The sequence below is a fragment of the Takifugu rubripes genome, chromosome 11, assembly GCF_901000725.2.
Source record: "Takifugu rubripes chromosome 11, fTakRub1.2, whole genome shotgun sequence".
Taxonomy (NCBI): Eukaryota; Metazoa; Chordata; class Actinopteri; order Tetraodontiformes; family Tetraodontidae; genus Takifugu; species Takifugu rubripes.
In genome coordinates this window covers 9,078,150-9,100,799 of record NC_042295.1, presented here as the reverse complement: position 1 = coordinate 9,100,799, position 22,650 = coordinate 9,078,150, and the positions used below count along the sequence as shown (strand labels likewise).

Here is a 22,650-nt window from a genome sequence, read left to right as displayed (position 1 = left end):
AGGGTTCGCCATTGAACAATGTGTTTTTGTAAAATAAACCCAATACAACCACACAGTTTGAAGTTCGGGCTGTATTATGCAAGGCACCGAGAATGTGATTGGCTCCTAAGAAACTAAACTTTGGATATGTGTCGTCACATTTTGTGTTTATAAAAAAATCTTTCTCGGGCAACGTCGGTTAAAAAACGGATGCATTTGATAAAGACTATATCCTATTTACTCTAATGCACCACATATACTTACTGGTCCCAATATGATATCACCTTGTTTTATTGTAACCCGAACACAACTACCATACAAATTAAATTTCCCAGGTTTTGTTAAATTGTATTTCCCAAACTACATTTCTTTAGCCTGAACGTGCATTTTGTTATTGCTGCAATGCTGTAGTATTTGCAGGTTTGCAGTGGTTTATACTGAAGATAAAAGTCTCTTTAATTTATCACTTTTACAGACTGGTTCAATGCCTCTGCAAAACCATATTGTGCATAACACTGGATCTTACCAGAGAAACAAAATATCCATAGTAGTTTTTTGGTCAACAACGATCAAGTTTATCCAATTCCAAAAGTAATCTTTCTTCTTTATTCAATGTAGACACAAATATGAGACAAAAAATGTATCTCTCCAAGAAATATATCATGTAGACAAATGTAGACATTCTTGAAAATTAGGACAGGACTAATAAAACTTTTTTAGGGTACCAAAATGTCATATCTAAGTTATATATGACACTGTTTAATCCTAATAATAATGTTATATAATATAACTAAGCACAATCATGTGACAAACATCCTGAATTTATTCACCAAGTAATAATACATTTTAGGCTTCATCTAGTTTGACATTAGTGACAGATTGATCAGCAATTGTGCATAAGCGGCTTCAAGTTTCCATGTCACACTTCTGTGCTGAAGAGACAAGAACAAACCAGTAAATCCAGGTGTTAAAATTCAAAACAATTAAAGTCAAATGTCCATGGTCAAAGCAAGTACTGTAAAAACCTCTGGATGTGAGGCTCTCCAAAGTTCAAAAATTTGCACAGAGATGCTAAAACATTCCAGTAATTCAAGTATAACTTTAATTACAGTGGGAAAATCTCTAACGCTTCCTACTTGAGGTCAATCAGCAGAAGGTCCATCAGTCTATTAGAGCCTAATTTTCATAAGTGCTTCTACTGCAGTTGTAATAATGAGGTTGATGTAAAATCTTTGGTGAGGCTTCATATGACACACAATCTGAGGCCACCCCTCAGTTGCCCAAGTCAGTCAGCTGAGATTCCTGAAGTGCTGCTGCAGCTGGTGGTGGAATTGTCTCCACTTCTGATGGAGAACAGCAAACGCTGGCGGTGCAGGCCACCGGGCAGGCCAGGCTGCAGGTCGGGCGGTGTGGACGGGACACCTCCTCGCTCTGGGTGATGGAGGGGCCAGAGCAGGAGGCAAACTCCGGCTGAATTGTACAGCAACTCACTCCAACACTCTGCAGCACCTTTAAGACCTCGGACAACAGATCAGCACACCTGTGGAGAAAAATGTAGATTAGAGTCAGAATTACCTGTAAAATAAAAATGACCGACATATTTTTGACTGATGTGAAACGAGAAGGAAAGAGAAAGGGAGTCAAATTACAAGACAGAAATAATAAAGCTAATAACACTAATAGAATTAACCACCTAGTTTCCATGGTATGCCATGTTAAAAACTCATCACCTGTCTGTCTTAAAGTCAGAATGGCAGTGCACGTGAACAGAAGCCACCAGGAACAATTCGCTTAACTCCCAGATATGTAGATCGTGCGCGGACTGCACGCCGGGGACGCTCTCAATCTTCTGCTGAAGGTCCGAAACGGATATGCCTAGAGGTGTGGCTTCCAGCAGCAACATTCCGTGTCTGGACACCTGGAGAGCACCATCGGGTCAAAGCAGGTAAAATGCAGCCAGAGCTCACATCAGTAATGGATGCAGGAGACCTCACCTGTGGAATGCATATGGCAAACAATATAACCATGGCCAGTAGAGAGAAGCAAGGATCCAGGTAAATCAGGGGGCTGCAGGTCCCAGAGCCACGCAGGCACTGTGGGTTGTGCACCAGCAGGGCCAAGCTGTGGATCAGAGCCAGGACGGCCGCTCCGAGAACCTGAATGCCACAGACAGACAGCAGGAGGCAGAGCGGCTTCTGGAGAGCTTCCTCCATGTGGTGCGGGGAATTGTCTGAAGTGGTTGGACCTGAGAGATACAAACAGTCAAAGGTGACACGTGACCAGATTGACTCCGCATTCAATGATGGGAAAACATCGCATGTCCCAAAACACTCCATGGATTTCCACAGCTAAAATGTAAACTGTCTCACCAACATTTGCAGTGCAACATTCTTCCGACATCTGCGAGGTGACTCCCTTTGAGTGGCTCTGGTCTTCGTCCCCGCACTGCTGTGGAGCTGCAGCTGGCAGGTGGTGCCCTCCCTGTGGGCCGGGGTTTCGGGCGTCGCTGTCTGAGGGGCCAGAGGTTGCCGGGTTACAGAGGACTAGGGCCCCATTGAGGAGGGAGTCATCAGCGGCGGATTGGAGCCGGCTAACATCACACAGGACTCGCCCTGGCTCAGCTCGGCCTTTGGCTCTTTCTTCAGAAGTCACAGAAAAATGAAAAAACAAACACACATGTTTAATCCCTCGCAGCTGAATACACACTTTTGTAGCCACGTCAAAGTGAAATTTGACAGGATTGGATCATTACCTGTGTCTTTCTACAGAGTGATTACATCAAACACCTTTAGCTGCCGCAATGGCTTCAAATGTGGACCACAGAAGCTAACTAAAACATGATTAAAACGCCTCATCAGTGCCGTTTTATACCGTTTGTTTCCTCAATGTCCTTGCGTGTCAGACCTTGGATATTTACACACTGACAATTTTATTCAGTGCGGCCAACACATGCCTTCGGTATGCTCTGATAAGAAGTAACATAGGAATTTATGTAAGAAGGTGTGGTCCATTCCGGTACCGTACCGCCTCTGCTCAGGTGCAGGGAAGCGTCTGAGAACCGATCCCAGTAAAACCAGAGAAACAGCATCTTCAGGAGGACGCTGCAAGAGCTGATTACCACGAGCAGCAGAGGAAGCCAGACCAGTTTGGGCTCCAAGAAGAGGCCAATGATGTCAATGGTGGAAGACAGAGACAGAGAGGCCAAGACCAGAGCGGAGATGAAGCTCCTCACGATGGGAATCCTGCACTGTTTGTAATTCAGACCACACCCGAGAGCCGGCGGTGAGATCTGCCTTAGGTTCTTCCCAGGAGGGAATGGCCGGGTGCCAAGCTGGGGTTCGACGGGGGACTCAGCAGAGAGGTTAGAATTGTGTATTGGTGATGCAAAGAACTCCAGAGAGGAGTCCGGAGGGGTTCTGCTCCTGGTGTCAGCAGTCAGAGCGATGCTGATGAGAAGGAAGAGTGTGTGGAAGCCATCCATCAGGACGGTGTTGGACTTGCACAGCTGGCTGATGGCGACCTGGCAGACCAGCAGCAGCATGGTGGCCCCCGTCAAGGACCACTTCAGCACCTTCATCCCTGCACAAACAGCTGTTTTTCCGAAATATCGGCATCAAATTTTATTGACAGTTAAAAGGGGAAGATTGTGAAGCTATTATTTTGCATTTCTTTTATTAAGCTCTAGAGGCAAGCTTTGGATTTTTGACTCCGAAAACATTTAAAAATGGGAAATAAAAATTGATTAAATGAAAAAGAAATATACTGAAGAACATCTGTTGCTTATAATGCAACATATGTTAGTGGGAACCTGCTTTTAATAAAACTCAAAGCTATAAAATCTAATGACCAAGCACCACCACTTTTTTTTTAACTTTAACTTGCAACTCATTCACAACTATGATTCCCCACAAATCATAATTTAGTCGTTTTAATAAAACTAAAAAATAAAATAAAATAAAAACTTAACCAGGAGTTCCTCCTAAGTACGCAAGTTTTCAGTGTTTAAACTCCAGTTGCGATCGCTCCTGGCGCTGCTCTGTCCAGCTCGCTTTAGATTCAAATAGAAGACACATCTGCAGGAAGTCAGACCTGCAACTCTCCTACCTCAAAAAGTGGAAAAAAAACCCCTTTGACTCAATCAGAGGTGACGCTGGGCTCAAAAATGAAACTGGTGCTCCGATCCTTTTTATTTTTTAGGAAAATCAAGTTTACTCCTCTGTCCTAACACCCTCCTCCTCTGCTCTAATGCCTGTCATGTGAGCAGGGATGGGGGTGGTCTGTCCTTCCACACAGGCCTTTCCCATCACACGGACTCCAAGCAGCAGGTTGTCATTCAGTTATTTATCAAAAATGTTAATCATAGCACAATACTATTTGAAGGCATTTAGATTTGGGATGGATCCGACCCTCTAATTCACCGGACTAATTCAGAGAACTGGTCTAGACATCTTATTTGGATATGAGGCCCTGCCCCTTTCTAACACAGAAGACAAGTGTATTATTATATACAGTACATTTGGAATGTACATGAGATAATAAAGATACACATGTTGCACAGAGCAGTGGAACCCCAGGTTGCTTTTCCCAGGATGATATGGAGATATCCAGGTTGTGCAGCCCCTCTGGCCCCTTCCCCGCCTGTGTGGCCCCATCCGCCGCTGCTCGTTTGTGAACATAGTCCAGAGCTCGTTGCAGTCCAGTGGAGTGCAAACCAACATCCCAGATAGGGACTGACACAGTGGATAAATCCCCTCTGTTCTTCCAGCATACCCGGAATATTCCAGAGGCTCAGCTAAGCCCGGGTAAAGACCTGGTGAGGAAGCATTTGATCAGCTCAGATGAGTCTTTAGCATTTAAAAAGCACAATCTTCTGCACATCCAATAGCTTGTTAATGCGGATTTCTGTCGCAGACTAACACTGGTCAGGCGTGGAAAGGGCCAAGACTTGGTTTTAAATAATGTAATCCAAGCGTTCCTTCCCAAGGAGCTTCTCTCTCCTGTTGAGAGGATGGACACCTGTGTCTGATAGAGATCCTGGATGTACTGATGACTCGACATCCTACGGGGCCACCTGCTTGAACGAAAATGTCGCTTGGATTTTGGTGCTTTGGGCAGATTGTATGCAGCAAATATGTCACACATTAAGCATTCTCATTTTACCTGATTCCTCGGATACAGGTGTGAGCTTTGCCGCCTCCTCTACCTGAAGGGAGGCATCAGGGATACACCTGCATCTGACAGACAGGCCTTTTGGATGGAATGGCTTTCTTCCCGCAGTGAGTTGACAGGAAGCTGTGGACGTGTCCCAAGCCATCAGGGGGCCTCAAAGTTGTTCAGCCTCTTCAGAGGAGAGGAGGGCATCTTGGTGTTGTCATTGTTTAGTGGAAGTTGTCTCTCGTGTATTTGACAATTAATGTTATTTTAGCCTTACTTAGGATTAATTTACTAAGCTTAGTGAGTATATGAGGAAATAAATAAGGAGGCTGTAATCAAAGAGAAAAGACAATAAGAAGCACAAAAAAGCACTTTGCCTATGAAGCCTCAGAGTGCTGCTCAATTTCCCAAAACAGGATGATCAGGAATTGTGACAACACCTACAGGACATGAGATGAAAGTGACATTGATGGAAAGGAGCTGGCTGTGGAGGTCAAAGACTTGCCAAGCTTGACTTATGATGACATGCCTGCTCGTCAGCTCCTCACTTTCATCCACAAAAAGCAGGAACTGCATCCCAGTCTGTGCTCTGCCTGCAAGTGGACGAGCTTCTCAAAGCCAAAGCTCATGGAGACCTACCCATTTTTAATAAATACTCAATCTGTTGGATTTAGTGACACATAGAGGATTATAATACGGGTGCTTTTTAGTTGAATTTGCCCGAGTGGCTCAATTTAAGATGTTTAATTTTGCCTGTAGCCTGTTTCGCTCATGAAGTGTAATAGATTGTGGCATCTTCGTAGACCATCTAAAGGGTTAGGAATCTCTTCAGTTTGACAAACCAGAGGCCCCCAAACAGCAGTTTGCCGAGGGCCCCCGCAAAGCTAGAAACGGCCCTGATCTCAACTGAGCAGAGGGAACAGAAAGTGGCTCGGCTCATTTGGGTTTCAGCCATTTGGGAGCAATTTTCATCCAAGTATCATCAAAAAAAGTGTTATGTCTTATTGCTCCATCGGTCCCAGTGGCACAATTCTTCCCAATAAAAAAATGAGTGGTTTGCTGATTGCTGCAGGAAAAAGTGGCGCAAAAATTGGGTGGATTTTATAGAACGTGTGTACTAAATGGCTTTTTAATGACAGAGATTGTGCATAACGCATGTCTTGAGGGAATGGACGCGCAGGAAAGCTGCAACCTTGCTTCAACGCGAGTGTCCCGGGGTCAGTTCCAGGTGCAGAATTTCCACAAGCAGCTGGAGCACAGGCAGAAACTCTCCACAGCTTTAGTTATTACATGCATTTATTTCAGAGGAACAAATTTTGCCATACATATCTTTGTGATTACCAGCACATTCCAATTAAGTTAACAAATTATTAAAAATGTCTAAAAATTAAAGCATAACAAACAGTGGGGGCAGGTCCTCTGTTGGGTGGGCAGGACCCAGACTGCTGCTGTGTTGGGAGAAGGATGAAAAGCAGAAGGTTTCCTTCTTTGCACATTAAGAGTTGATGGCGCCGCCCATCAGGTGAGCCGCTGCACCACCTGGCAGATTCTGGCCAGGGCTGCTATGGTTACGCTTTATTTGGGTTTGCTGTGGTTACTGCACCCCGGACTGCTGTCATTGTTAACCCTTCAATCGTGGTTACCCCCCCAAAAAACAAAACAAAAAAAGCTAAATAATATCTGTAGTTTGAATCTGAAATATACATAAAAATTCTGAGATAATCTTAAAAGAAACCATGAAAGGAAAAGAAGCGATAAAAGGAGGGAGTGGGGGACAACCGAGTCATGTGTCTATGAAATAAATACAGAATGACAGAATTGTTTTTGAAGCAGCTGGAAAAAAATAAGAAGCTGAAGTGACAGATGAGATGGCACAAAGTACCAGTGGTACCAGTGGAAGACTGAAGGTGGGGGAGGATGAAGAGGGACACAACGACAGAGAGTCTGACATGATGGCCCAAACGAAGCTGCGGAGCATCAACGATGACAGGTTTGACTGTAAATCACAACTGAAACAGATGTGTTGCTCTTTGACATTCAGTGAAGCAGACCTGTGACTCTGGCGGGGGGGGGGGGGGTGCAGGCAAGGGCCGAGGGCCGCGGCACCTCCACATCCGAGTGACGCTGGGAAAAAAAACCAAACACACGAGGAAGATAGAGTGGCTGTGACAGCGGGGACACGCACAAAACACACAGGCCTCAGCCTCCTTGGGTGCAAGTCAGTGTTCAGAGCCAGCAGGTGCCTTCAAGTCATTCATCCAGAATCCGCGTTGCTCCTCCGTCGCCGTCACACGACGCCGTCCACATGTTCCCCCAGCTACAGTTGGAGTCTACACACCAGAGTGTTAGCATGAAAACAGCCAGTGTTTGTCTTTGGTTAGTGTTTCAGTCCGTCTCCTTTGTCTGTCCTCGCGGCAGCAGGCTGCCATCGGTCAACGCCGCAAACATAGCGATGCCGATGTTCCGCCCCGCTTCCGTTCTCATGATCAAAGTGCACGTGTACTGTGTGCGCGCGTTTCATCTGTCGATGTAGTGTGGATGGAGAGAGATAGCTTGATAAAGTTCTTTTCATTTGTTATTTCACTGAAGAGATTCGGCCGTAAGGTCCTCGGTCTGTAGTAGAGCAGTTGTAGTGGTGGCCAAAAAAACAAGAAGAAATTAGAGGTCAACCAGTCAGGGAGACAAAGTATTCCAGGTTTGGTTCCTGTCCTCAAAGTTCCTGTGAGAAATAAAGTAAATCAGTTTGTTGGACATCTGCAGAAAAATATCCTGGTTATGTGAGGCAAATTTTGATCTTTAAATTAGCAAAATTACTTTTCTTTCACCCAAATTCTTCTTCATGGTGAAGTCAAAGTTAAAGAAGTTGTACCTGCTTCAGGGTGCATCTTTCCCCATCTCCAAACTGGCATCCAGCAGCAGCTCCTCCAAGTCCTGGCCGCAGCTGACGCTCACTGCACAGGCGACAGGAAGCCACACTTCAGTGGCCACCAAAAGCCAGCTGAACTTTAATGGTGAGAGCACGGCGGAGGCACCAACTCACCGTGATCCATCATGCAGCTGCCAGACTTGGGGCTCTCGGTTTCCAGAAGATGGAGAGAAAACTCGGCCTTCAGCCCGTTAGGCAGAGCAGATCCGATGACGTCCTCCAACGCCTCGGATGAACACTCGCACTCATCAGCGGAGCTGGAAGGAGAATCCTCCAGATCCGCCATCGTTGAGTCCTCTCCCTCTGAAGGATTGGACTCCTGGGCCGTGCTGGGAGCTGTGGGCGATGTTTGCTGCTGAGTCATAACTGCACCTACTGCTTCTTTATTTATCCCATTCTGCTGATTTGGACATATTTTCTCCTGACTGGTTTTTATTAAACGGCATTGTGCAGTTTCTGAGAGCCTGTCCTGTGCCCCCCCCTGCACCTCTGTCTCTTCCTCTGTCTGGTTTGCTGTCAGGATCTCCTCTGCAGTAGGTACTAGCTCACTTTGCAGCCCTTCATGAGCAGATCTGAATGGCTGCTGCTGCGCCTCTGCATCATGGATATGACCCTGGTCCTGACTCAGTATTTCGGCTCCTTCTGTGCCATCTGCAGATATCTGTTCGGTATCTTTGAGATTCTCCTCGCGCTCTGTCGCCTCCTCAGTGAGCTGCGTTGGTGAAGAATCTGAAGGCTGGCTTGGTGCTTGTTGGCTTGGATTTGTCTCGTTTGGGTCTAAAGTGCTGGTTTCCACGTCCACCATGGGTTGATCTGCTGACTGCGGCTGTAGTGTGTGGGTGCGTGAAGGACCGTGTGCCCTTGCTTGAGAGTCTGATGAGGGGGCAGGCGAGTTCTCCATCACGCCCTCCTGTATCTGTTGCGCTTGGGTGGGGGTTTGAGACAAGTGTTCTGACTCTGTCTGCTGTGTTGTGGGTGTCTTCACCTCCACAGGTGTCTTTGAATCCTCTGTGGTCTGACTGGGAGGCGCAGACACACTCGCCTGCTGCTGTAGCTGCTGCTGCTCCGGCGGGCTCTCCACCCGAGTTACCATGAAGATCTTACGACCCCGTCCTGGACTGGAGACGGATATACAGCGACCGGGAGATGGAGGAGTTCCGGGAGGAGGTGTGGTTTCAGTCACGGTGATCCCAGGAATGACGGTCAGTCCCTTGGCTGATAAGACGGACGGGGATGAGGATGTGTGTGAGGCACTAAGGAGGGGCTGCGTAACCCCTTTCTGAATTTCTGGAGGTGTCTGTTTCAAGTCAGCAGATGCACTGGCTGGGGCAGAGGAATTTGTTACCACCTCCTCCTCCTCTTCCTCGGTGTCTGAGTCCGACTCTAGGTTTGTTGGACTTACGCTCGTTTCTTCACTTGATTCTGACTTACAGGTTGACTGTCCTTCATCCTCTTCCTGTTTGCTCTCCTTGTTCTCCTCTGCTACCGGCTCTTCCTCCTCTTCTCTGGTACCGTCTTCTGTAGCAATTTCAGCCATAGAAGCCGACAGTCTCATCTTCTGCTCAGTTTCCTCTTTCTCTTTAGCCAGGATGAAATTCCTCTTACAGCCATTCTGAATTTCAGCCAGCAGGGCGCGCTGTGTCTCAATGAAGCTCTTTACCTAAGAGATAGGAGAATCTCAAAATCCACAGTATCACTACAAATTCACTCAACATGACCCCTGAACTTTGTTTAGAGCCACAGACGACCTTCATTTTCTTGTCCATAAACAATTACACGCATTCACTATTTATATATTTTCTTCATTTTCAGCTGCGATTGAGGCTATAATTAAAGAGGCTTATATAGACATTTTGAATCTCTTTTTCCCCATGCTCACTGTTTCTTTCTTGGGCTCTCTGTCCAGGTCAAGACGCAGCAGAGATGTGTTGACTTTCAGGGCCAGCGACAGAGCCATCAGCCCTCCTGTCTTGATCTCGTTCTCTCGAAGGTCAAGACGCAGCAGTCTGGGACTGTCAGCAATAAATTCGGCCACAGCCACAGCTCCTGCAGCACCGATGACAGAGTGCATAAATGAAAGGCTTAAAAAAAAATGCAGGGTAATTTCACAACATGAAAAATAAGCAGCGGCACGCAGACGCCTTGCCTACCTTCACAGGACAGTTTAGTTGAGGCGAGTCCCAGTCTGAGAACAGAGCGATTGGAAATGAGTCCATCTTTCAGTTTATGGACTCCTTCATTGCCCACTGAGTTATGTCCGAGGTTCAGAGTCTCCAAGCTCTGGGTGCATGGCTGGGTCACAGGATAAGAAAAAGATTCAATCACGAAAACCTATACTAACTAATCTATACTAAGCATAGTCACCTCTCTATTTTGTTTTTTCGCTCTACTACGGCTGTTCATTACCTACTTGTTAACTAGCTCGGTGCAAAAGCAGCTATGAACATATCCGAGATGACCATGTTAGCCGTTGTTCTAAGTTTCTATATCGAGAATGCACATTTGAAATGCATGGCGCCTTCATACCAGTGCAGCAGCAAGATAGCCCATGCCGTTGTGCGTGAGCTGGTTGTTCCAGAGCACCAGAGTAACCAGGCCTTTCCTCTGCTCCTTTAAGCCCTCACACACATACGCCAGCCCTGTGGAGAAAAACAACATTTGCAATATTCAATCGATAACATTTCTATGAAATCAAAAGACTTGTGTGAGTCTTTGGAGAAAAAGCTGGCTTACAAAGACCATTGAGAAATCACAGAATTAAGACTGCGTCCGTAAGACTGCAAACTGTTGCTGTATCGCTGCGGCATACCAGAGTCGAGGATATGATTGTTGCGCAGGTCGAGGATCTGAATGTTGTAGTTGAACTTCAGCAAGTTGCCGAGTTGGGCCGAGTCCTGCAGACCGTTGAGCTTGTTGTCTGCCAGGTACAGCTCTCGCAGGTTCATATTCATCTTCAGAGCTGTGGCTGTAAATGGCAGAATTGGGGGTTGCAACTTAGGGAGACAACTGCTAAACCGTAGAGGTCAGAGTCACCAAGAACCCGTGAATTCTGCAGAGAACGCTCCTTTAGTACCACTATCCCTGCTAATTCCCATGGCGCTCTGCCAATCTTACCCAGTAGCATGAGCGGTCTGCCAGAAAGACCAGCATTCTCCAGATGGAGGACTGCCAGGCTGCCACTGATCCTGAGCGCTCGTGCTACAAAAGGTGCCGAGTGGTCCAACAAGGGAGTGTTCCGTGCATCGAGATACTGCAGAGAGCTCGTCTACAGGGGATAAAGCAGAAATACAAATGTTAAGCAATTCTCTTATTGAGTCACATATGCCTTTAAGCTGTTCCTGTCATTGTTCTCCACTGAGTAACCTTTAATTATTCATGATTACAGCTGCTGTGGTAAACTACAATGATGTTTATAAATCTTTATAAATGACTGGACACTGGTTTAAATCATGCACTCAGACTGATTCCTTTTTTATACTAAGATATATATATATATAAAAAATTTGAAAAACACAATAGCAGTTGAAGGCATTTGATATTCTCACCTTCCTCATCATATGAGCGGCGGCCTGCCATCCTCGCGCGCCGATGTGCTTATTGAAGGAGATGTTGAGATGCGTGGCCGACTCATAATACTCAATCATGTCAAACAGAGCAGATGCACCCTGAGTAACACAGAACCAGACAAAGGAGAGTGTGAGGACAACCGTTGAGGAGTGAGCAATTAAAACTGTTTCAAAAATAAATATACGTTTCATGGTGTCAAAACCTGTCAGAGCTGTAATTCAGGAGGAACCTGTCTGCAGTGACAGAGACATTCACCTAAAAATTCAATACAACAATACCACTGATGACATGTCTGACGGCACATTCCTACACCTGTAATTGTTGTTGCAAAGACGTCCAAAAACGTCCCACAGATCTTTTAAACTGTGACAGGAGTTAGCGAAAACCACGATGAGGATCGTAAATTATACTACTGAATTTTAGCTAAAAACAGCGTTGATGCCAAAGAGAAACGATTGTCAGGCCATATTCATAATGTTAAAAGTCAATTATAACTTATATGTCTAGGTAAAACAAACAAATAAGGAAAACTAAGAGGAAAGAAAATTCAAAAACAGGCTTTGTTTTATACCAATCACATGACTGTAATAATGTGTCACATGATGCAGGCCAAGGATATAGTGCAATCATGTGATCAGAGCCTTTAATCTCCTTTTGGCTTCGTGGGTGCTCTCTGGGCGCATCTCTTTCATCAGTCGCTGATACGCCTGAATCTGGACGACCCATCAAAGAGCAGGTGGAATGTCTGTCATATCATTCTCTGTGGTATTTATTTAGGACTAGAGCCTTTACTGGGCCAAAATTCAGGATCGGCCTGAAACGGTCTCGTAGGAGGAGACAGAAGGGCTTGATATCTTTTACAAATAACTCGTACGCATATTTAACAAAACAAATGGTGCCAAATGAGTCAGACAGTTGATTATAGAGTCTCTCAAGCCTTTTCTCTCTGGGTGTATAAAGGGAGATGCTACTGAGCATACAAGTGTGTTTATCTACAGGGTAGGCAGGATGAGTCACATCAGGTCCAAAAAAACATTCTACATTACAGTTCCACATTCCCCCAAAACACCTTTTTCCTCCTTTCATCCTCCCAAGTTTTCCAATGAACACAGAACAGAACGTCTATGAACCATCTTGTAAATTCTACAACCTGTTGCCAGCCTTCAACAGCGATGCTCACAGTCCTTTTGTGAGTTTCCGTTGTTATACAAACTGCCTCAGTATTTTTCCATCACCGTCTCACTTTCCTCGAAAGTTTGACTCAGACTCATGATGCTCTCTGGTGACTCGGCCAATTACTCGGCTTGGTTAGTTTTAAGTATTATATTCTGGGTGAGGAAAGAAGGAATGACGCTTTGAATTTGTTTGGATTGAGTCAAGCTCTGGCTTCTGTGAGCCTCTGTGTTTGTATCCTGAGCATGAGCTTAAAATATGACAAGCATGAACAAAACTGCTCGGGTAAGAAATAGAAAGTGATTTTTACAGCTAGTAAGTGACATTGTAATTTCCCAGAGCTTCATCTGTTCCATCTATTAGACCATCTATCACACCCTTTCAAAACCTTTAGACTTATTACTTTTTAATTTTCATGTATTTCACTTCTCTTGGGTAAGACGCCAGAAGCTTTGCACACACAGATTTGGGGATGTTCCTTTCTGCAGATCCTGCCAAGCTCTGGCTGGGTGGGGACTGTTGAAGGTCAGACATTCTCAGGTCTTTACAGAGATGTTTAATTAGGGTTGAGTCAAGGGTTGGGTTCAGGCTGCTGGGCCACTCCAGGACATCCACAGAGTTGTCCATAAGCTGATGTCTTAGCTGTGTGTTGAGGATTACCGTCTTGTTGGAAAGTAAACTTTCAGCCCAGTCTGAGGTCCTGAAGGCTCTGGATCAGGTTTTCATTAAGGACTTTGCTCTGTTCATCAATCCCTCAACCCTGACCTGGCTCCCTGCCCCAGTAGCTGAACCCCCAACAAACATGTTTCTCCCATCTCCACACAGGATTACTGGAGCTCAACCAGAGTGACCCTTGGGTTCTTGGACCTGCCTTTTACCAAGATCCTTATCCTTTATTTCAGCATCATATACACAAAATAATTTTCAACACCACAAACACCTTAAAACCAGAAGGTCTGTATTCTGAATTAGGAAATCCTTAAATAAGATGACGAGAAAAGAAGTAATTTATCCATCCTCAGTCACCATATATACATTTGTAAATTATGTGTTGGGGAGTCTATTTTAAGTTCTTAGCAACAGGAAGTGGCCAAAGCCCAAGTCCCCTCTGCTGTACACTGTAACATCATCTATCTGTGCATTCTTGCAGCCCGAGTCCAAAACTGTGTTTACACAAGCAGACATCTGGTGTAATCAACAAACCCAGTGAGCAGCACACATCACACCAGTGCCAAAGAGGGTAATGGTGTACCTGAGAGGAGAACGCAAGATTAAGTGGGTGACAAAATGGACAAGAGGTATCTTACATCTTCATCCAGATTGGTCTGCTCCAGGTCGATCACTTTAAACTGGACCCTCTTCAGGATCTCTTCCAGAGACTCGCATGCTTTGTAATCCAGCTTTTCACCTGCAGAAAATCACAGAAATGATACTATCAGTCAGCAGGCCGCTTCGTTTCCACCAGTTACCATTGTGCTGCTGTGTGGCTCTTACCCTTCAGATCTAAGCATTCGTTTCGCTGTGTGAGGTCGTTCAGATCCTAAACAACCAAAAAGAAATGGTTTTATAATAAGCTTATCTTGTTTTATGAATCATGGCAAACTTTACTCTTCAAATCCTGGCCCTAAGATAAATACATTAATAATGAATCCTTGACATTAAATTAACCTCCTTTAGTCCTGGTGGGTGCAGGTTATTTATCTTTAAACAGGCATCTGTTTCTGTGTTTCCTGTAGAGGTTTCTTTGCATTATTCAGGCGGACCACGTGACTGAATATGAAATAGTCCTTGCATCAAACCCAACACTCTGAAAGTTTTCTCACGTTCCCTACAGTTGCTCCATTATAAAAAGCTCTTGGCTGCTGGTGGGAAACAAGGGAGCAGCAGGAAATATTTGGTCAACATCAGAAGTAACGTCTCTTTTTAGGTCAGCACGACAACCATACGTGCTGTAGCGCCGCGTGTTTAGGTCACGTAGGCACAGCACCTTTAGAGCAGGATATGTTTATGGAAAACGTAGCCCGTGTTGTCATCTGTCCTGTCAGGTAACCTGATACCACACGACCACTAAACAGACTGTGGAAAGGGTATTTCACCTCCAGCTCCAGAGAAACAACCTACAATCCCCAAAACAAAAACAGCGCTGCCTTAAAACTATGTAGCAGCAAATCCCTCACTCTATTTGATTGCTTGCCCCAGTCAGCATGAACTGGATAACCTCTGCCCCATACAACACCGGTATCAGTTGGCCTGTTTAAATCCAGTTATGCTTCTCCACTTTTATTTAGGTTTTGCAGGCCTGTAAATGCCTCAACACGCTATGCCTAAATTACGATCAAAAGATGACAAGCCGTTTTCACTGACAGAAAGTTAAAGCGCATAAATACTTGCGCAACTGTTTTACAAGACAACTGGAATTTTAAACACATAAATAGTCGTATGCGAGTGAGGATGAATATCAGTCGAAATTCAACTTGTGAGAGAGCTGCCAGAAGCAAAAATAGTGCCTGAGGTGCCTTCGCTTGACTGTTATGGGCGTGTGTGCTGTGGGTGGACTACACCAAGGCACCGATTCCCTTTTCTTCTATAAAAAAAATAAAAGACACTCGATATTCTTAAGATATGAAAGCATCTTGTGAGCTCTCTGTCTGCATGTGAGTTAATGTGTGATATAAAACCATTTGACCCTCAGGACACGGCAGCAAAAATACGGCCCAAACCTCCCCGAGTGTCCAAGTCTTGAGAGTTCGGTGGGACTTAGAGCAGGCATTTAACACGCAGCTGCTAAATAGTGAGCCTTATAAACACAAGGGAACAGACAACATGGCGCAAATAAACAACTGCAGCGCCTCTGGAACGCTGCCACATGTACAGTTCAGCTGAATAAAGAGATCATTTAGGGCAAAGGAAAAAACAGCAACGGCCAAAATCTACCTGCAAACCTGCCTTTCATTAATCAAGTACTTGCTCTCGCCCATTTTAATTATGCGCAGAAGACTTTACAGATGGTGTTTGCTGCGGCCTGGTAGCTTTGTGCTGAGTCATGATAAAAATTAACACAGAGCGATGAGATCACAGCAGCAGACTGGGACACAGATGCGCATTTTCACAGGTAGCAGTTAAATTATCTCAAGTCATTCATCTGGGATGCCCGGGATATCACCGACCGACGACCGCACTGGGGAGGAGGCGGTGGTCAGGCCACTGATCAGCATCAATGGCAAATCAATCCAACCACAGAGGGGATGAAGAGCAAGCAGGAGCCCTTATTCATGGATTTTGATGAGCTTATTATAATGCAAATGACTCGCTTTGTGCCAAACGGCACTTCAGTGATAATACAGCCATGAAATAAAGACACTGACACTTAAGAACAAGTCTCTGATTCATGAAGCGGCTCCGTGTGGTGGATTATACACATACATTGACCTATGTGATCACCCATCAGGGTGAACTCTTGTGTGCACAGTACAAACTGATTGTGTCTGAAAACACAATCTGTAAGTCACCCTTGAGTGATGACTGATGGTCTGTGACTGATCTACACTGCTCCCAACCCCCACAGCATTCTAGAACAATGAGCCATACACTACAAATATAAGGACTATATCACATTTTTGTGCCGTCTGGATAATCATCTTTGACTTTGATCTGGAATTAAATCATTCGGGTCTACTTTGACACATTATCCCACTGTAAAACGCCGCAGATCAAGCATGTGCACCAATTCACGTGCCAGAGCACAAGTTTACTAAAAAAAATTCGCCTGGCTTCTCTCGCTGGATTTGAGGAACTGCTTATGCAGAGAGATTACAGGACACATGATGGTGCTGCTAGCAAAAAAGATTCTGTTGGAAGCAAAAAATAAAATAAAGATGTCTTCAAAGTATGCACAAGGTGCTCTAGAGGAACTTTGAAAGAACTCTTTCAGCCGCTCAAGGAGGACATTCAAACCTCTCCCAGGCAACCACAGTCGCATATTGGAGAGAAAAGGGATGAAAGGCAGCAGAGATGTGGTTATGATGGCTTCCCACCCTGTCAAGTGATTTAAGGACTGTGGTACAGTGGTCCGTGAGGTGAGGGACTGGAAGTACATTCAGCCCCACAATCATTTGGAACCTGCACTTTGTTATTCTGATGAACCAAGTTAAGAAAAGTCCTTTTCATTTACTTATTGCAGCTTCAAATGTTATGCTTCCACATATATTCCAGTTTCAGATCTGCCATGTTGAGTGAATCTGTGTGTAAGTGAAGCTCACCTGTATCTGTTTGAGCACTTTAGGGATGGGTTTACAGTTGAGTTTCTGACAGGCCTGTTTGTAGGAAGAGAGGATCTCCTCTATGGTCACATTGTGAGCTACAAAATACAAAGGAGAAGTTAAATAAAGTGATTTCGCTGAGCACATCGTTACATGTTCACACACAAATATGACAACAAATGAGAGATGGGCTCTGTCTGCAAACATGAAGAAAAAAAAAACAGGAAAGTTTAATCAGCCCTATTTCCATACAGGACACAATCTAAAAGTTGCTTGGAAAAAAAAAAGGCAAAGTTTATTGCTGCAAAAAGGAGGTATTGTTCCTGGCATGTGCGGGTCAGGCTGCTGCCTTCAAAGATTGTTATTGGGGACTAACTCCAGTCAGATGACTGGGCAGCATTCAGGATCAAGCTTTCTGGTTGAGAGAGTGTGAGAAGGTGAGGCAGGCAAAGAAAAGACAGATTAAGGAACAGATTCAAAATGACGGAAACCCAGTAAAGGTCCGGTAGACAGTATGGAATGACCAGTGTATTGGTGGATGCAGCTCATTGGGAAATCCTAATCCTACTGTCCCCAAACGTGTGAGGTCAAATGGAACAGTTCAGACATTAAAGTGAACACTGTGTTCCTGGAACAGCGATACTGTGTAGTCACTGGTGGCGTGAGTGCGTGTAAACACTTCCTGAGGGAAAGGTGGGGTTCTCGGGTGGGTGCTGTAGGTGTTGATGGTCCCATGCTTGCTATGCAATTCCTACTGCTTTAGGAATAAACAGTGGCAGAAAATGACTACAAATACTCGCCGCATTAATAAATGAGCAGCACGACATCGGTCTCCGCGTAGAGTGCATAGACCATCATTTCAGGTTAAGAAAGCAGAGAAGTGGTGATCTGCAAAGGCGCCACAGGATTCCCAACTAACCATGTGACACGCCACTATCCACAAGGCTGGACTATGATCCAAAATAGCCCAGTCTGGCCATTTTTATTTAACGGCCTGCACACAAAAACAAACTCAGCTCCATTTATGCTGTGTGACAATTATTGCCACACTGGCATTAGCATAAGAGTCAGGGAAGATCAGGTTACGCCGTTTCACACGCGAACGAGCGTGGCTTTATTTGCTCCATCCTGCTGGTGGAGACGCAATAATCAGGACGTGTTACATTTATTGTGGCGGCTGGTGTGGAATAACAGACTGGATGGAGGAAATGTCATAACCAAGGGGAGCGCACAGAAACGGGTGCAGAGGACGGCGATCGCCAAGGAAAAACTGCTGGTTCCAACCTAACATGCAAGTGCCACTGTTCAAAATAAACGTCATCCCCCCATGCCCCCCTCCACTCGCCATTTCACACTGCTGTGCTGCGGGTGGTGACAGCAGAGTCATTCACACATGACAACTGGCTGCCGGGATGGTCAGCAGGAACACTGCTGTAAGATGTTTCCGCCCATATGGGTGCCAAATTATTTCTTTAATCACTTTGTTATTATTGTAAGAAATGTCTCCGACTAGATTTACTCTCAGGCCCGGGCCAGCTGGAAATGTTAGCATGTTTGAAAAAGTCTGCTAGTAGTTATAGAAGGATGATCGATCCATTATTAATCTTTTTATAAAGTAAAATTCCGGGCATCTGTTTTAAAGGCAAGTCTGTGGCGAAAAATTCAAAAGCAGAATAGGTAAATCAGTGACTCTGTGGGCTCAAACCAAGTTAATTCATTATAAATAATGAAGGTAATGGCTTTTGTTGGTGGCACCACATTGTATGATAGGTGATACGACTAAACTGGTCAGCTTCTGGAGTAGAAAACTGAGACGGCCACTGAAGAAAGGGAAACGCGACACCCCGGCTGCCTTCTATTGTCCTTGTTCCCTCCAGGGTTTACTCCGAATGGTGAAGTTTGCATCTCCACAACTGTATCTGCAACATTTGATTATTTCTGTCAAGACTTAAACCAGACATTGCTCCCATACCTGCGTAAGGAACCTAAACTATCCAGGATCATCCATCAGAAACATGACGCTAGTTCATTAAATAAAGGCCTGGGTTAGATTGTGGATTTTATGCAACATTGAGGGCGTGAAGAGGCGCGTTCAACTGAACATCCACCATCCTCACATTGACTAGTTTTCCACAGTAATTTCACTAATGGCGTAAATGCGGCTCATAATTAAATATAGTTGTGATGTCATTCAGGGGGACCTGTTCACATTAATATTTATTTTCAGTTCCTACCAGTGGCGATAAACCACCAGAAAAAGGCCCAGAATAGTCCGTGGAAAGCTACAGGTATCTCATTTAATTACTAAAGCTGGATATTGAGGTGGAATAATGGATTCAACCTTAACAGGGAAGGCCAACACAAAAGGGGTGGACCAATCACAGCAAGGATATACTTCCTGTCACCTGTAAAACATTTACGCTGGTTCTTAATAAATTAACAGCATTCTTTTTTCTGCGAATGTTTGTGTTTGAAAAAGGGGAATCCAAGACTCTGCCAACTGAAAAATATAACCCCCGTTTCCCTACGCATCGACTGCAGTTTACTGTTGTTGTTTGGGGCAAAATGAAAACAAAATTGCCAATAAACAGGTTATTTCCCTCAGGTTAATTTGCATTGCCTACAGTTAATCTCTTGGATCTCATGGCCCACAAAAGGACCTTAACTAGATCTGCCGTGATGAATAATCACTACCCACACTGTTTCCAGAGCTTGGTGTTTCATAAGGTCCTTCTGCTGCTGTGGTTCTTGCCTAACTGGGCTCCTGTGAACTTTGAACCTGCGATATTTAAAATCAATTTACTCTTTGGCGTTGACGAGCAGAGAGGAGTGTGCGCATGCTTCGGAAAGTGACTTTCTAAACTATTTCAGAGGTTATTAATGCATTTTTTTAACCCCCCTCCCCCTTTCCAGGCATTTGGCATTAATGACCCTGACCTACATTTACAGTGTTATACATTAAGAAAAAAAATAAGCCTATAGCTGGCTTACCCTTAAAGCCCCACAGGTCAGAGAAACTGAGACTATAGCATCAGCAGCGTACAGGACATTTCAAAGCAGGCTGCATACGAGAGCAAGCGAGGAAGATTCCCTTTCAAATAGAGCCGGACATCTCGAATTGAAGACGTTCACCTCTGCTGCCGAGTGAACGCGTTACACGCTATTTACTGCCAGGGAAAAAGCGATTTCTCATTTTGGTGCAACGTTAAAGACTGGGCTCCTCAGATCAGCACACCCTATCCTGCTTGAGCTTCCTTTACACGTGTTGTCGCTGAACAAACAGGAACCCAACAGTAAAATGGCACACCTTAAGGAGTGGTATTGGGATCCACTCACATCGTGGCATATAGCATAGGTTTGAGCACCCTCACACAGACACACATGCACGCTCTCATGGTGGTAAAGTTCAGAGTTATCGGATGACAAGAATTGAGAAACAGGAAAATATTTGAGTGGGATACATTCTAATGCGTAGATTATGCAAGCAATGACCAAATGGCGAATCTTTCTGATACGAGACATGCCCATACAGGCCACTCGGGAGAGAAGACGACTGACTGACATGATAGGACATGACGAGACAAACACACATATTACCGTGTCTCCAGGGGTCCTTGGGCTCCACTGCCCCAGAGACAATATCCTCATCAGAAGGGAACGTCACCCTTTTGCCACTTGGTTTGTGTTTGTCCCCGCTCTCCTCCACCACGGGGTACAGACCAGCCTGGTCTGGGGCAGAAGCTTCCGTGCTGCCCGCCGGGCTCAGGTCTGGAAGCTGATCAGTCACGGCGGCCGAAGGGGCGTCCCGAGACGTGGGCTCCTGGGTCAAATCGTCGCCCGACGCCGAGGTCGTGACGTTTGTGGATTCGGTCTCCAACACTCCGCTCTCGTCCAGGCTCAGATCCACACCTATGTCCATATCCCCGCCGTCTTCTCCCTCGTCCACAGCAGGTTCAGTGTCATCCTTTATTTTCTCTATTACAATATTATCCTTGTGCTGCTCATCATTAGAGATGATCAAATCAGTAGATTTTACCACCTCAGAGGAGGCTTGGATGTCGCCTTTTTGATTTCCATTGAGCTCATCAATTTCCAGTGTATTTGGCTCCTGGTGGTTTGCCTCCTCGGCCACCTGAAGGTTGTCAGTGAGCTGAGGCATCAGGTAGGTTTCAGAGGCCTCTATGGGAACAAGGTGTTGTTTGTCACTGTTAGTGTCCATCATCAAAACCGGGATCCTGGGGGTGACGGCTTCTGTATTGCTGGTGGGGTTCTGGTCAACATTCACATTGTTCTTGGTTTTGACATGACACAGATCTAGGCCGGGCTCCTCAATATTCATGTTTTCATTTCAATGAAACTCGGCCTCTAACTGTTCCACACAGCCTAGATATTAAGTTAAACAGTAACCAGAACCCAATATACACGGGTCAGCTTGTGGAGCTCCTCTTTCCTAAGATAAGTAGTTACGCACCTATCCTGGTCCTGTATGAATGGAAATGAGACAGTTACACCTGTATTATGGCTATTAAATGTATGATATTTAACCCACCACAGGTGACTTTGGCCTAACCTTAACCACGAGCAATTAAAGTGCAACTGTGTATAAATATCAATGCATGAAATGTGCGTCACCTGTAACAAACGGAGACTGTAGGCACCTTTGATCAGGCAGCCAACCGGTACTAAATGTCTACAAAATGCGAGCAAAAATCGGAATTAGAGGAGCGAACAAGGCTCTCTGGTCGTCAGTACATTGCAAAAAAAAAGAAATAAAAAAGCCCTGGAGCACTGAGGAGGCAAAGTAAAGTGACTCAGGGTGCCTCCATTACGTTTGAGTCCGTGAGTTTACAGCCTGACATCAAAGCGATTCATTTAGCTAATACTAGCTAGCGTGCTAAAGTTGTTGCCCAACAATGACGTGGAGGCCAGCGTACGGTCGCATGCCTTCTTTCAGCGCGTCTGTCTCTTTCTTCCCAGCAAAGTTCATTCTCCTCCGCCAAAAAACGATTTCCCGGCTGTGACGCTCGTCTTACCCACTATGGTGCTGCTGCTGCTGCTTCACATCGCAGCCCTCGACCAGCGGTAGCCACAAAAAACAGGCGTCACACGAACCGCAACTCAGCGCGTCCCACTGGTTAACAGCTCACGGAACCGCTCCGCAGACGAACCTTTCGGCGTAAAAAGCCGTGAACATGAGATTGGGACGGTATCCCGACCGTGCCGTTTTGAAAGGGGTGTCCCTCGCCGAGGACAGGTCCGCTGTTTTTGTCCGGGGTTACCCTTCGCTAGCTTGTTGAAGTCCAACAACTGTTTGTTGTTCACGCGTCTGACGTCAGCACGTCGTTGCGCACAGGGGCGCGTTCAACAAATACAGCGTTGCAAAACGTTGCAAGCGCTTGATCGGTTCGACGCGAAATAGACCTACATTTATTTTAATAAAAACATGTTGCACTTCAAGTTAGTTCCCCCCCCCCCCCCCACACCTTCCCCCCAACTAGGGGTGCAAGTACATGTAGCAGAAAACAATGGAGATAGTTCAAGTTTTCTTGAAAAACTTAAGTGGCAACAGTCACAAGTTAAGAACCAAGTGTT

At 45.3% G+C, this 22,650-nt stretch overlaps 2 protein-coding genes across 5 annotated transcripts; both read right to left on the bottom strand.

The window, feature by feature from the left end:
- Positions 1–562: 562 nt before the first annotated feature.
- On the bottom strand, positions 563–5,471 carry LOC115251598 (zinc/cadmium resistance protein). 2 transcript variants are annotated; one of them, XM_029844476.1, is made up of 7 exons: positions 5,140–5,471; positions 3,946–5,050; positions 3,004–3,570; positions 2,349–2,618; positions 1,974–2,224; positions 1,710–1,897; positions 563–1,519 (listed from the first exon to the last, which is right to left on the bottom strand). In XM_029844476.1, the coding sequence occupies exons 3-7, from the start codon at positions 3,554–3,556 to the stop codon at positions 1,252–1,254; spliced, it is 1,530 nt and encodes a 509-aa protein (XP_029700336.1). In that variant the 5' UTR covers positions 3,557–3,570; positions 3,946–5,050; positions 5,140–5,471; the 3' UTR covers positions 563–1,251. The 2 variants fall into 2 exon arrangements, with proteins under 2 accessions (XP_029700336.1, XP_029700337.1); XM_029844477.1 differs by having other exon boundaries at positions 4,084–5,050.
- A 940-nt stretch (positions 5,472–6,411) lies between these two features.
- ppp1r37 (protein phosphatase 1, regulatory subunit 37) lies at positions 6,412–22,385 on the bottom strand. 3 transcript variants are annotated; one of them, XM_011608387.2, is made up of 15 exons: positions 22,092–22,385; positions 21,691–21,748; positions 20,656–21,540; positions 17,059–17,156; positions 14,294–14,339; positions 14,107–14,207; positions 11,605–11,724; positions 11,174–11,324; positions 10,869–11,024; positions 10,586–10,698; positions 10,210–10,351; positions 9,939–10,105; positions 8,174–9,719; positions 8,003–8,084; positions 6,412–7,852 (listed from the first exon to the last, which is right to left on the bottom strand). In XM_011608387.2, exons 3-14 carry the CDS (start codon positions 21,395–21,397, stop codon positions 8,008–8,010), a joined length of 3,459 nt encoding a protein of 1,152 aa, XP_011606689.2. In that variant the 5' UTR covers positions 21,398–21,540; positions 21,691–21,748; positions 22,092–22,385; the 3' UTR covers positions 6,412–7,852; positions 8,003–8,007. The 3 variants fall into 3 exon arrangements, with proteins under 3 accessions (XP_011606689.2, XP_029699350.1, XP_011606691.2); XM_029843490.1 differs by lacking the exon at positions 21,691–21,748; XM_011608389.2 differs by lacking the exon at positions 21,691–21,748 and having other exon boundaries at positions 20,656–21,237.
- Between the last annotated feature and the right edge of the window lie 265 nt (positions 22,386–22,650).

Excerpts from the sequence above, each read along its gene's own strand:
- LOC115251598 (XM_029844476.1), bottom strand. The coding sequence starts at position 3,556 with ATGAAGGTGCTGAAGTGGTCCTTGACGGGGGCCACCATGCTGCTGCTG. Across the intron at positions 2,225-2,348 it reads ATGTTGCACTGCAAATGTTG|GTCCAACCACTTCAGACAAT; the intron begins GTGAGACAGTTT and ends TGTATCTCTCAG. Across the intron at positions 1,898-1,973 it reads TTGCCATATGCATTCCACAG|GTGTCCAGACACGGAATGTT; the intron begins GTGAGGTCTCCT and ends GGTGCTCTCCAG.
- ppp1r37 (XM_011608387.2), bottom strand. The coding sequence starts at position 21,397 with ATGAATATTGAGGAGCCCGGCCTAGATCTGTGTCATGTCAAAACCAAG. Across the intron at positions 14,340-17,058 it reads AAGTGCTCAAACAGATACAG|GATCTGAACGACCTCACACA; the intron begins GTGAGCTTCACT and ends TTGGTTGTTTAG. Across the intron at positions 10,699-10,868 it reads CAATCATATCCTCGACTCTG|GGCTGGCGTATGTGTGTGAG; the intron begins GTATGCCGCAGC and ends TTTTCTCCACAG.